Raw genomic sequence first — 13,224 nt, forward strand, 5'->3', positions numbered from 1 at the left:
CTTTTCCTCTGCCCTTTGGACTTCCATCTTATTTCTGAAAATAAAGGGGCAAAATTAATAAGCCATGATAGTAGCTGTTCCCTATAAGCTGCAATTAAAATATTTTATCCTGAGATGAAAGTTCCTGCTCAAGTTACAATGGGAATGTAATTGCCCGGCAGGCAGCGAGCGTTGGTGCTGGTTTGGCAGCCTGTCTTGGGGACTCCTGCAGATACTTTGAATATTGTTGTCTGCACGGTCAAATTAAATGTCAAGCCAGGGACACTTCTCCCCGATGCCTTGAAGAGTTTGTTTTATCTCTATCCTTTATTTGTACGCTGAGTTGAAGATCCTACTGAAAATAAAGTAGTGGCAAAAGGCAAAGATGGAGCTTGTGGTCTTACCCAGCAAAACCAGCACAGCTAACCTTTGGTTTTTTTCTCTTCAGGGAGCACTGTCATGTTTAGGCCTCAGCGGTAAAACCAATGTTGTGCCTTAGAAAGACTTGAAGTTCCTTTGAGGAAAGGGAGCTTATAAGAGAGCAGGGGGAAGAAGCTCATTGAAGCCATTCATTAAACGTGGTGGCATTCATGTTGAGAGAAGCCAACAGGAGTCCCAAGACACATGTTGGCACTCAAATTTTGCCATCCCATCATTCATTTGTGCTTGTTCAACTGTGGTGTAAGGGAAAGTCCGTCTAGTCAAAGTGTGACCTTGGCCACAAGCGAAATACTCTTTACAGGTGATGGAGAGAGTCTGCTCTCGCCCTTCACTGAATGCAGCAGTAGGTTGCATTAGGAAAGACAGGGCAAACTGAAGCTGTGAAATCCTAAAACATCAGTGATGCATTTTTACTACTTTAGCAAAATGCTAATTAAAGATTTAACATATATGCTGTACTCATGATGGGGCACGGGGGAGATTGTTTTTTACTACAAAACTCAGTGGTAATCCTGTGCCTCCCAAAAAGGAATATATGGTAATTATCAAAAGCGTTTGTCTGAACTGTTTATAATCATAGAAAAAGATCATGTTTTTGCAGTGAACTAATGTCAGATTTTAATATTTTAGATAAAATGTGGGAGAAGTGACTTGGAATACGCATCTCATAAAATGGAAAAGGGAAAACACATCTCTTTGTGATCCTACTTAAATTTCTGAAGAAATAGGCATCATAGGAGTCTTTAAAAGCTGTGCAGACATTTTAACGCTGAAGTCACAAGTGTCAAATTTTAATAGCATCAGGAATAAGACAGTAAGGAATATTTCTGAACACATCTATGTCAGAAAAATATAATCACGTTACCTACTGACTGCTGCTTAAGTGTTCGGTGCCTGATCCCATGCAGTTTTTATAATATATAGGCTGTGGATAATGACATATAATAAGGAACAATTGCTTAGAAGAGAAGATTTCCGAGAAGTGGTGTCAGCCTCTTTGGCTACATCTGCACTAGTAAATTAATCGCCTGTAGGACTGTTTTGGGACCCTTGTGAGCAGTCGATGTCTGTGCTAATAAACGCTCTCAGCATCCGAAGCAGAATGACCACAGGCAAACTGGTCGTTGGAGCGGATCCTCCCCGGTGTCGAATCCCAGGCTGTGCCGGGCCATCAGTCAGGAGAGTGTTCATTGGCATAGCCCGAAAGCAGGCTAGGGATCATTTTGCCATTTTAACAGGATAGACAACCCTCTCCCTGTGCCCTGGGAGGTTTTCTGGTGTGGCTTGAATTGCTCATCTTGTTTGTCTGCTCCCTTGCTTTCCCGTCTCAGGAGAAGGCTCTTGCTGTCTGTCCTTTCTTAATGATTAATTGCAATATTACCAAGTCTTCGCGCTACTCTGCTAAAAAATTTGCTGTTGTAGGGTAGGACTCCCGCAGGGTAGGACTCCCCGACGTTCTGCACGAAGGACAAAACACGCATTCCCTTACATCTCATATAAGACAGACATGCACGGCATTTATGAAAAGGGGGACAACAGTGGGGTGAGACACGTGCATCGTGGTCTTTGGGTTCACCACTGTAGACCTCACAAGAAGAAGCAGTCGTCAGGGTTTGCAGATGTTCGGATGAGTGTGTCGGGAGGGCACGCGGGAAACCACAGAGTTGTTTGATAATGTGAGGAGGTTTGGTGATCTGGGAAAAGGAGCGATGTCTTGAAGGAGGACTGAGCTCGTTTTTGAAGGCAGGGAGTATCGAGTGGTTGCAGTTGTTCACCCAGCGTAGTCGCTTTTCAGCATGGCTGTGGATCTCCGTTAGGAGCCCTGGAGCAGCGACCTGGGAGGGGGCTTAAATGTCTATTTTTGCCCTTATAAATGGGGGAGGCAGTGCCACACTAGGAGCTTTGTGCCGTCAGTGCTGGAGGGAATGAAGGAGCACTTAGAGGAAGGAAAGGAGACACATTAGTTTTCTGTTTAAAAGAAATCCCAATTCAAATACAGAGAGCACAGTGGTTGGCTTACATAGTGCACTTCGACAAGAATAGACGAGTTATTTCTTAACCTTCCTTTAAGTACTCTCTTTAAGTATACGCTAGAGCATGAGGAAGGAGGTGTGTAGACATTTGCTCCTACGTCACCCATCAGGGTGGTACTTCAGAGGAGAGGCTTTCTGCAGTACCGTTGCACAAAAACAAAAATTGTGATCTTAGAAAAACTGTGAGGAGCCCAGGTTGTTCCTAGATCGGGCTAGGGATGTGGATGGAGTTGGGAGAGATGTTCACGCAGATCAGACCCGCTGACTCTGCAGGACCCTGAGGAGAAACCAGGGAAAATTAGACTGGAAGGGTAGTGCATAAGGGGCAAGAGCAGTCATTGTATCATGCACTCATGATTGAACTGTAGAGCTCTGGTATGGATATATATTTTCAGTACTGTTATATTTCTAGCTTTGCTATACTATTGGCTTTGTTATAACCTCTTAGCTTTAATAAATTCTCACACTTGACAAATGACGATCTCTCAAGTTCAGCATGACCAACCCTGGAATCCCAAAGAATCCCAGACGCTCCTCTGGTGGCATGTCACGTATTTGGTGTCAGAAGTGGGATATTCCAGTACATTAGCCATGCTGTCCTCCCGAGACCATGATGGTCAAGAAACCTGGGAACGGCTTGCTGAGCGCTTTCAGATGAAGGGATGGAAAAGCCCAAAGTGGGACTCGCAGTGGGTAGAGGACCACTGCAGAGATCCGGATGCAGTTTGAAATAAGTACAGTAAGTGGAGGAATATGACTAAATTAAAGGAAGGAAGGGGCAAAACTATTAGCTACCTAGTGTACCTGTGCTGGCTGTTGTGTAGCTGCCTTAAAGCGGCCTTGGGAAAATTGAAGGAGGCTGAATATCTCCGAGGAAAAGCCTATAGTGATAGGAGGGAAGCCAAAATGGAGAATAAACATGAGACATCGCTGAAGGCAAATAGCATAGATCCACTCAAAGTTTACAGTGCTGCGTATGATTCAGATGAGGATAGAGATATTTGGGAAGGAGTAAAGTGGGTATCCCAGCACCCGGCAACACTGGCGAAGGACCCCACTGCCGGCCGTGCCGTCTGCGGGCAGGGCAGGCAGCATGGGCTCGTGGGCAGCAAGAACAAGGCAAAACCTGGGATCCTGGACAGTGTGACCATCAGTTATGCAAAAGCAGAGAGGCCCCCCGAGCAGCCTTGACGGAGGATGTCTGTGTGAGATTGCACCCAGAGAGAATTGCAGACCATTGCTGAAGCTTGTTGACAAGAACTGGGGCAATAGCTAATTTGAGCGAGTGTGTGGGGGAAAAAAAAATCAATTGGAGCAAAAGCCCTAATCCTAACCTTTGGGCAGCAAGTACTCCTGTCTACTGGCTGGTTGGGGCCCGTTGGGGCTTCACCCGGGATTTTGAGTGCCTGTAACCACTACGCTTCAGGGGCCTCACGTGCATGGGTCTGCAGGATGGCTGGGGTTCCTGCACCGGCAGAGCCTCACCGGAGACCTGGCGTGTGCGTGAACATAACCATTACGCTTGAACCTAAGCAAGGTGGTTAGACGAAAGGGCGGCGATGGGCTGTGAGGGGTCCCGAGGTCTGTCCTGCTCGCTGCTCCGTGACAGCGCGGCTGAGAGCGTTCCTGAGTCTGTGGGGACAGAGCCCAGCGTGAGGGCATGGGGGAGTCATCCTTTTGCAAATATACCCGAGATATTACAACCGATAAGCAAACTCCATCTGCTCTCTGGAAACTGGATAAACAGTTAAAAAAAAAAAAAAAAAAATTGCAGAGGGATGTCTTGTCCCATATAGGCTGACTTTTCCTTTTAAGTGAGGAAATCAAAACTCCCTGCTGGGTTGAAAACCACACCTTTGGGAAGAAGAAGCTTTGTACCATCACCCTATGAAAGAAAATAGCATCTATCACTGATGGTGTGAATGCAGAAAAAAAAGGAGTGATGAAGAGTTGCTTACTGGAATGGTAAACAGAAATGGAAGGGTTAAATGTTTGAGGGGGTGGAAGTCAAAGAAACAAGAAAGACCTATAATGTAAAAAGCCAGCATCTTTAATTACATAAAACCAGAAAGGCCTGGAAGATGCCTCGAGATGTAGTAAAAGTTTCTGATCATAAAGAAAAACCAATGAAAAAGAAAACTGTTCAAATTTGAATAATAGATTGATGTAACTGAACAATCTTAAAAGAAATAACTTTCAGCAGTTAAAAACCGGTCTATAACAGCCTAATGGCCTTGGTAGGCTTTTCTTTTTGTTTGGGTTTTACAGAGTGATCCTCTGAAGAGGACAACTTGAAAAGAAGCAGCCAGAAATAGTTATAGAATTGTTGGGATGAGTAACGTGAGGTTTTTTTGTTTGTTTTTTAAGTGTGTAAGTGATGGAATGAATCTAGGAGCCAGAATAGAAGTAGCGTCAAAGGAAGATGGCATAGATAAGTATGAGAAGATACTCATACCACATTGATAACCAAGCTTAACAGCTGTATTCCAGTGTTTTTGAAAAATCATGATCCTAAGCAAGCTGCTAACACCTTCCCTAGGTGAAAGAAAATGAAAGAAAGAAAAAAAAAGATGGTAAAATGTATGCATAAGTATAACAACTGTTGATTTAACTTAAAGTGTAAAATTGTGTATTATTAAAAAAAAAAAAAGCAAATATAGGAAAATAAAAAAAAGGTGACCACCTGCATTTGAAGCTCCTATGAAAGGAAATATTCCAGTTTGAGGAACAAAGAAGCTGATTAATAGCAATCTTTTATCACTTATCTTGAGAGAGCTAAATTGCTGCTGGGCCTAACTACAAGAGCCAAATATCCTTAAAACCCAACTGCAAGGGTTGTATAAAACTGGAGACCAAGTTTGAATTACCAGAGAGGTGGATCCTCTCATGGGCATAAATCTGATAAGCCACTAACCTTTCTGGCTTGGATGCCTGTTCCAGACCTGTTTTTTTTTTTTTCCTTCTTCTCATTCTAGACGCATGCCCTGACTGGGAGTAGCTGAACTAGAAAAAGCAATTGTGAATCTCTCCGTAACCATAGAAGCCATAGAAGACAGAACCACCGATGCCTTAGCCCTTGCAAATCAAGATGCTCATAATATTGGACAAATTATTGTACAAAATTATTTTGCACTTGATTATTTGCTAGTCTCTCAAGGAGGACTGTGTACCTTAATTAATGATGGTTGCTGCTTTTATGTTACTGCTAATGTACAGCAGATAGCCAGCCTTTGGGGAGGACTTTCTTATGTTCCCAAACATTTCATGGAACTGGTTGACAATACATGACGGGTCTTTTACAGGTCTCTTTAGTATGGAGTAGATAGTTGTCAGATATGGGACGTCATGTTCAGCCTGTGCAGGGGCAGGATAGACCAGCTCATGAGTGTTTGTCCTGCTACTGAATAAGTATCTGGGGAAGAGCAGCTTCTTGTTGCTAACAGCATGCCTTAAAGTAGAGATGCCCTAACAGATCTGCTTGGAAAAGAGTGCAGTGTTAAATTGGGAGACCAGTATTTCATACTGGGAAACCTGTGCTGAAGGAAGGTGCCTGCTTTGCTTGCAAACATGTGTTGTGTCAGTGTTAAGACACTAATTCAGCTAAGATCACGTGGAACTTGCATGAAAATGTCCTCAGTATTGGTATCTGATCGCACTGATCTTTCTGTGCAGGAAAGAAGTGCTTGTAATTAAGGGAAATAAGATTTCTGTATTAACATATTGAACTGGAACAACACTTTAATTTACTGAGCTTGGGTCAATAGGCCAAATGAATATTGTTGCCATTAGAATTAAGATTGTTAATTTGAACAGTTGTTTATGTGTTCCTACAAATAGACACGCTTTGCTTTTGGCAGCTATAAATAACAGTGCGCATCTCCCCAGTACGCTGTGCTTACCCAAAGCCGCCCACTGTGCACCAAGGGGAACTTGCAGACTTCTCAAAAAAAAGTGTGTGTGTCTCGTGGTGTCAAGGGGTGGAGTGACACGCAGCACACGAGCAAGCGTGGGTCTCCAGATGGTGCACCCATAGAAGATGGGTTTGCTCTGGGGCGCTCCCCAAGAGCTAACGAACCCCGGGTGCACCACGGCCAGGGCCACCACACTGTGGGGTTGCTGCAGCCTGGGGGGGGGCACATCCTCTAACGACCTCATGATTAACAAGTCCAGACAAAGGAGAGGTGATGCAGCAGACCCACACCCTGGACATCTTGGCCAGACCCACACCATGGACATCTTGGCCAGACCCACACCCTGGACATCACTGCCACTGAGCAGTATTTGGGCTGAGCACCAGGTCACCTGCTGATGTGCACGATGGTGTTGACTAGAGCTCTTAAAAGTATATATATTTTCAGTACTGTTACATTTCTGGCTTTGCAATACTGTTGTAACCTCTCAGCTCTAATAAATTCTCACACTTGACAAACGATCTCTCGAGTTTAGTGCGACCAACCCTGGAATCCAGAAGAGTCCCAGATGCCCCTCTGGTGGCTCATCACAGTTATCCTCTCGCTTTAAATAGAGCCAAAGATAGTTGGTACTGTTTTTTGTTTGTCTTCCAATTTGGTTAAGTCTTTCTGCATTACTGTTCTGATTTCCTAGTGAAATTTCTTAGTGTGAAGAGGTCAAATAGGTAACTTTGGAACTGCAGTTTTCTCTGAAAATAGATGCACATCTTTCCTCACCGGGTGTCACGAGCACTGAACTGTGCAAAACATTTCGCGCGGCTGTATTATCTTTCATCAAAATACCTCTAAGTATTATGTGAACTTTTAGTCTAGTTTTTCATTTGCTAGAGTTTTCAGCTGCTGATATGTTATGAACAAGGACAATAAGAGATTTTTCTTTTTTTTTCTTTTCTCTTCTCCTTTACAGTTGTTTCCTGTCTTTGCTCCTTGTGGCAGCCGTGGTTTGGAAGATTAAACAAAGTTGCTGGGCATCACGACGAAGAGAGGTTGAAATGACAAAATTGAATGCTATCTCTTAAATGACTGTTTTATAGTTATTCTCTTTTATGTATTTATTCACATGTGCATAGTATTAACCTTCAGTTAAGGATAAGCTCCACTAGTCTATAAATGCTTCTGCTTAGAGATTTATAATAATGTACTTTTGATTACCGTTTTGGTGACAAATGATGCTGCTTTAGTATCCTGATGCTGCAGTTTCCATGAAGCACAAAAAAATAGGGGCAAATGTCCTGTGTTGCCAGGACTCAGGTTCCAAACCATTTAAATATGAACCACTGTAGATCAGGCTATTCCTTTGATCTGTTTGGAAAGATGAAATTTCTGTGCTGCAGCTCTGAACTGCATTAGCTACTGCTTTAATCTTTTGAAAAGAAACTATCCCTAATTTAAATGAAAAGCTTATATTAGTTGTTTGAGGGATTTTTTTTTTCCTCCCTTTTCAGGAGCATGGTAGCGTAAGAAAAAGGTGGGTAAAGCCACCCACAATACGGAAAACTATAGTATTTCTCAAAAAGGCAACCGTAGTGGCAAAACTTTCTCCTTTTCACCTAGCCATGGACCATACCAGCTTCCAGCCTTTTTTTTTTTTGTTTGATAGTTTGTAGCATATAAAAAAGGTCTGCCATAGACCCCCCCAAACTATGGTGTATTCCTTGTTTATCCTTGATATATTTGGTGATTTTTTTCACTACTCTTTTGGCTGTTTCTTAATTAAAGCACTCTAGCTTCATGTCACCTTTAATATAATGACACCTGGCTAATGTGCCAGCCCTGTGGCCTGCTGAGCTCTTGGAGGTCCTTATTTCTAATTTTTAAGCACATATGCATAAATGTATGGTAGAGCTGTATTTGGAGAGAAGCACGTTGTGTGTGCAGCAAGGTAGACCACCGCGCGTGCTTGGGTCTTTTGCGCTGCGGTAGGCACTACAGCTGAGGAAGGCAGAGCCTTGGATAACACACAAGGTAGCAGAGGTTAGGCTGGGCCACCAATGTAATTATTTTACAGCAGTTGTCTTGTGCAATCTCTTTTCTTGTGCATAAAATGAGAGTAGCCAGGCTTTAGTCAAGTGAGTCCACGTGTCCTTCCTAAATGCAGGTGTCTGTACCCATCATCTGAGACCAGGTATCATCTGCTAAGGGCTTGTAGGGTGAACTATGCCCATTCCCAGTAGATAGCCCCAAGTCTTCTAAGTCTCTGAGGTTTTCCATATTCTCTGAAGGTAGATAGATTTGGACTAGGATGGCTGGGTTTTTTTCCTTCTCCCTTTCTTGGCAAGAAAGTAAGCTAGAGTCAGCATACTTCCCTGTTGGCTCCCGGGATAAAATGTTGTCTAGGAATGCATAAAGAATATAGATGGAGAAATAAATATCATGCTCTGGAGCTCAGTTAAAATATTTTAGCAGTGGCTTAAATGAAAAATGTATCTGTGAATGAAGTTACTTTGAGTCTGATGCATCTTTTAAGAAATGAATTAGAGTTAAGGGGTCAGTTGGTGTAAGCATGTTTTAATCTTTTTAAACTCCATTTACAGGTGTAGCCAGTTGACAGACAGTTCATCATAATGTTCTTTTCCTGGAAGATTGCTGTCTTTCACCATTATTTGTCTTATGCCTTCATTGCATCAAGCAAAGCCCTCTCAATGAAGTTGCATTTTTTTCTAAATCTTACTCTTTAAGTAGTACCAAAGTGCTCATCTGAAAGTCGAACACTCATTTCTAGGAGATTATCTGTAAACTGTATGTACGGTGTATTATGTGCAGTTCATATTTGGAAAATGCACAGGGAATACATTAATGAAATGAGTAATTTTATTCTTCATTATATAGGCTGTCTTATTATATCAAAATTTACTAGAACTTTATTTCAGTGTAGAACACCATAAATCTATCTTGTAGCTTGTAGGTCTGCGGTATTCCATTCTTCTTTCCTTAGAAATAGTTGTAAAATATGAGGAAACCATTTTAAATCTTTGCCATACGATTTATTAGATATTTTGTATTAACAGAGACAGTCTCCAGAGACAAAAGACTACCAAAAAAGTCTTTGACTCTTTGGTAGTATTTAAGATGTTTTTATAGCTTCCAAAGTTTTTTATGCAGACTCTCAATAAATCCTGTCAGGGCTCCCTTTAAGCGTTAGTAGCTAAAATAATGATTAATAGCAATTTCCTACACTGCAGGTTTTCAAGTGTCCGCATGGTTCACCCTCTGCTGTTTTAAGGATGGTTTTGAAGCATGCGACTCTTAGATTTTTTCCTTTCTTCCTTATTTTGGAAGTGACAGGTTTTTGTTTTTCTCCGTTACCCTTACAAGAGCCTTGGGTGGAAGGTGTAATAATCAGAATTATTCAGGCAATATGGCTTGGAAAACATGCTGGGAGAAGTGGTACAGCTGTGCTTAGCCTGCCGGGTTAGTGGAACGGGCATCATTTGGTTGAAACTAAATTAACTTGTATTACTCCTTAGTGAGAAAGCAGTGGTCTGCAAATTGAGAATCTGCCTCTGGATTTTGTAAGACACGTGAAGATTAAAAGATCTTCCTTACATTTTCTTTTTCTTTGGCCAGCTGCCTGCACCTGTCAGTGCTGATGGTCCTCAGCCTTATGGCCAAACGGTGTCTTTTGGGTGTGCAAGTGCATATTTCCAGGAAAATGAGCTCTGAGCAAAAGTGCAGGCCTTGCAGAGTACAAAACTCGACCTGAAGTAAAAATGGGAGCAATTTCTATCATATTGGGCAGGGAGGAGATGGGATAGTAAATTGTGTGTTTATTCTCTCTCCAGTGAGCACCATGTTTAAATATCTGTAGACATCTTAAAGAGGAAAATGGAGATAAAAAGGCAGCTTTTATAGGAGGCTTAGGATGAAGTGAGTGACATTAGGAAATAGGAATAGGAAATCTTTCCATCTTGTCTCTGGAAAATGACATGTTATGATGTATCAAGGTGGTAATAGAGAATAATACACAAAATACGAGACTGGCATTATAAATTTAATATACCCATCTGCTGTTTTGAATTTTTTGTCCTCTTATTCTATCTTAGCATCCAAATTTGAGTCTATTCACCCTCAGCTGGCTTCTTGCTCTTCCACCTCTGCCAATAAATAGCTCCTGTTTGTATTTCCAGCAAGTGGAGTGTGGATAGCGATTTGGCTGACCCCAGGTAAAAGTGTCTACTTGAGGGTGAGCTGAGCCACTGTCTGTGCCCCCTTTGCTGTGTTGGGAACATCAACACAAAGCACATACAGAAGTACCTAAATTTAGGTGTCTAGAGCTGAGTCCAGCATTTAACATCCATAAAATTGTCTGTATCTTGCCTCTGTTCTTGCCCAGACTCTCCAAGACTAAACTTCTCTACTCTGTCCGCTCTGCCAAAACTTGCTCAGCATGGGTTTTGTGCATTTATTTACTGCAGGGATTATCCACTTCCTACTTGACCTCATTACTAAACATCTCTTTCCTGCACAAGTGTACTCAAAATATAGCGGCACTTTTGTCTCCACTGGCTTCCTTTGCTTTAACATCTCGTTGCGATTTAGCTTTGCCAGTCCCCATCTGTCCATGAACACCGAATACCATTCAGGCAAGGGACTTTCTGTATTCATTGTTAGGGCAAAGAATTTCCAAAGGAATTTTTACTGCATGTTATTTATTGCCCTGCTTCTCTTTCCTTCCCCTTCCAGCCCTCACCTGTTAGTATTTCATTCATCTCGTGTCTTGTCTTTAAGGCTCTGATTTAGGGTATCCTTTGTTAAATAAAAGGATTCAGAATTGGAATGTCTTAAAACTGTAACTGTAAATCAGGATCTGCATCGCAGCGTGGAGATTTCCAGCGGTGTTTTGAAAGGATCTGATATTGGCCCTGTGCTAGAACACGAAAGGTCAGACTACAAATCTGTCCCGTTCATTAGCCCGTGTGTGATAGTGGGCAGACACAGCGGCTCGGGGAGAATATGAGAAACTAGATAAGCTGGCGCAGAAATTCTCTGCTGTATTCCTCAAGCTCCCAGCGGGCAGTAGTTTGGGTGTTTCTGGACTGTTTTGCAACAGCATTCAGCATCTGTCAGTTGAAGAGAAAAATACTAACTTACCATTGGTGCAGTTTGTAGATAAAACACTGATTGGAGGAGTGAGAGTCATCACAAGCCGATGGCTCCTACAGAGGTCTAGATTAGGTGGTCAATACACTCAATTTTGTCACCGTGGTGTCAAATATAAGCTTGTATGTGATATAAAACATTGAGGGCAGGTTTACTTCCCAGCATATGCTTCCCAGAAGATAGATCTCTAAAGCCACCATCATTTCAGGCTCAGAGCTATATGTTAATTCTCAGTTCCTGGATATGTAAGTGAAGTAATATAAGAGCGTAGTGTTAGTGTTATGTATAATATACCAGGATGGCCATAGGAATACTGTGACCACCCTGGTCTCGGCAATGTTCTGGATGTCGCAGATGGTTCAGAAAAACACTGCAAGATTGATTTGCAATCTTGGAGATAAGGGACAGACTAAAGCATCATATATTACTCAATTTATCCAAGGGAAGACACATTGAGAGTTAATCATGTGAACAACTGTCTGCAGAAAAAGAGTCAGAAAAGATTCTTGACAGTATAGAGGTCTTGTAAATAATCTGCCAAAGGCATAACACCCAGTGTCTGGGACTGAGGGTAAAAGAATTAAAGAAATTTTTTTTTTCTGTTTTTAATGGCTACTTTAACAATGACAACAATTTATTTTAGAAAGATGGATCTCAAATGAGAATTTGAATGTGTTTGGAAGGGTCTTTGCTGTGTCGATCCAAGGAACATGTTTGTAGAAATCACGTGATGAGATGCTGTGGCTTGTACTGTACAGGAGGTCAGATCAAATAATTGTAGCTTTTTCCACTGTCCCTGGATTTAAAATCCATGAATGGGACCAACTTGCAGTGACCTGTAGGCTTTTTCCAAAGTACAGACTCCGAGTGCTCTCTGCAGTGATCTATTTGGCTTTGGTCACCAACTCGAGGAAATCACAGCAGAAATGAGAGATGCCCCAAAGAGAAAAAAACAGCCGAAGAGATTAAAGCTGACAAGAGATTCCAGCTTCGGGGAAATTGATGGTCCATTTTTGCTTGAATATGCTCCTGTCAGTTCTGTGCCTAATTGAGCTTGCTTCTGGTTGAACTTGCAGATGGCCCGTTCCAGCTGACCGTTTCTGGCTGGGGTATGTCTGTACCATAAATCAGGGTGGCAATCTCAGACGCAGCTTCGGCACCCAGCTGAGCACTTCTTACGTGGTCTTTTGGGATGTTGCCACCCAAGTTGGAAGGGCAGAGCTAAGTAGAGAATTAAGAAAGAAGCTGGAGCTATTTTTATTATATCCCACAGAGAACCAGAGTCCAATATTTTGGACAATGGTGTGATGGACTGGCACTAGGAGAGGTCAGCCTGAACTGTGTACATTAGAGCTGTTGCCATTTCACACTCCTGGGTCTTTCTCTGTGACAATAGGAATCAGTGGTACAGGTGTCTAATTTGGCTATTTGGAAAAATCAGTGAGAAAGAGTGTTGTGTAATTATGCTAAAAGAGCTCTAGTCAATCAAAGGTATGCTTCGCTATTGTGTAATTATCTGGTATTGATATATTTTCTAGTCTGCATGGACTTTGGACATGGACTGTACTTTTATCTTTTTTTTTTTTTAACGAACAATACCTTAGTATTCTTATTAAAGGTCAGTTTTCTGTGCTCTCCTACTGGGCATGATTATGATAAATAACTTACTTATCTTAATCAGCCCTGGATTAAATATGTTC

General features: G+C 42.1%; 1 protein-coding gene across 2 annotated transcripts in view; it reads left to right on the plus strand.

Moving 5' to 3' along the window:
• ATRN (attractin) overlaps nt 1–13,224 on the plus strand; it is a 149,125-nt gene that overhangs the window by 111,198 nt on the left and 24,703 nt on the right. The window contains exon 26 of one of the 2 annotated variants that reach the window (XM_026121801.2): nt 7,332–7,410. In XM_026121801.2, coding sequence (XP_025977586.2) covers nt 7,332–7,410 — 79 coding nt within the window. Of the gene's footprint in view, nt 1–5,428; nt 6,886–7,331; nt 7,411–13,224 lie in introns of those variants that run through there. The other variant, XM_064511647.1, reaches the window with a different exon arrangement.

The sequence above is a fragment of the Dromaius novaehollandiae genome, chromosome 4, assembly GCF_036370855.1.
Source record: "Dromaius novaehollandiae isolate bDroNov1 chromosome 4, bDroNov1.hap1, whole genome shotgun sequence".
Lineage (NCBI taxonomy): Eukaryota > Metazoa > Chordata > Aves > Casuariiformes > Dromaiidae > Dromaius > Dromaius novaehollandiae.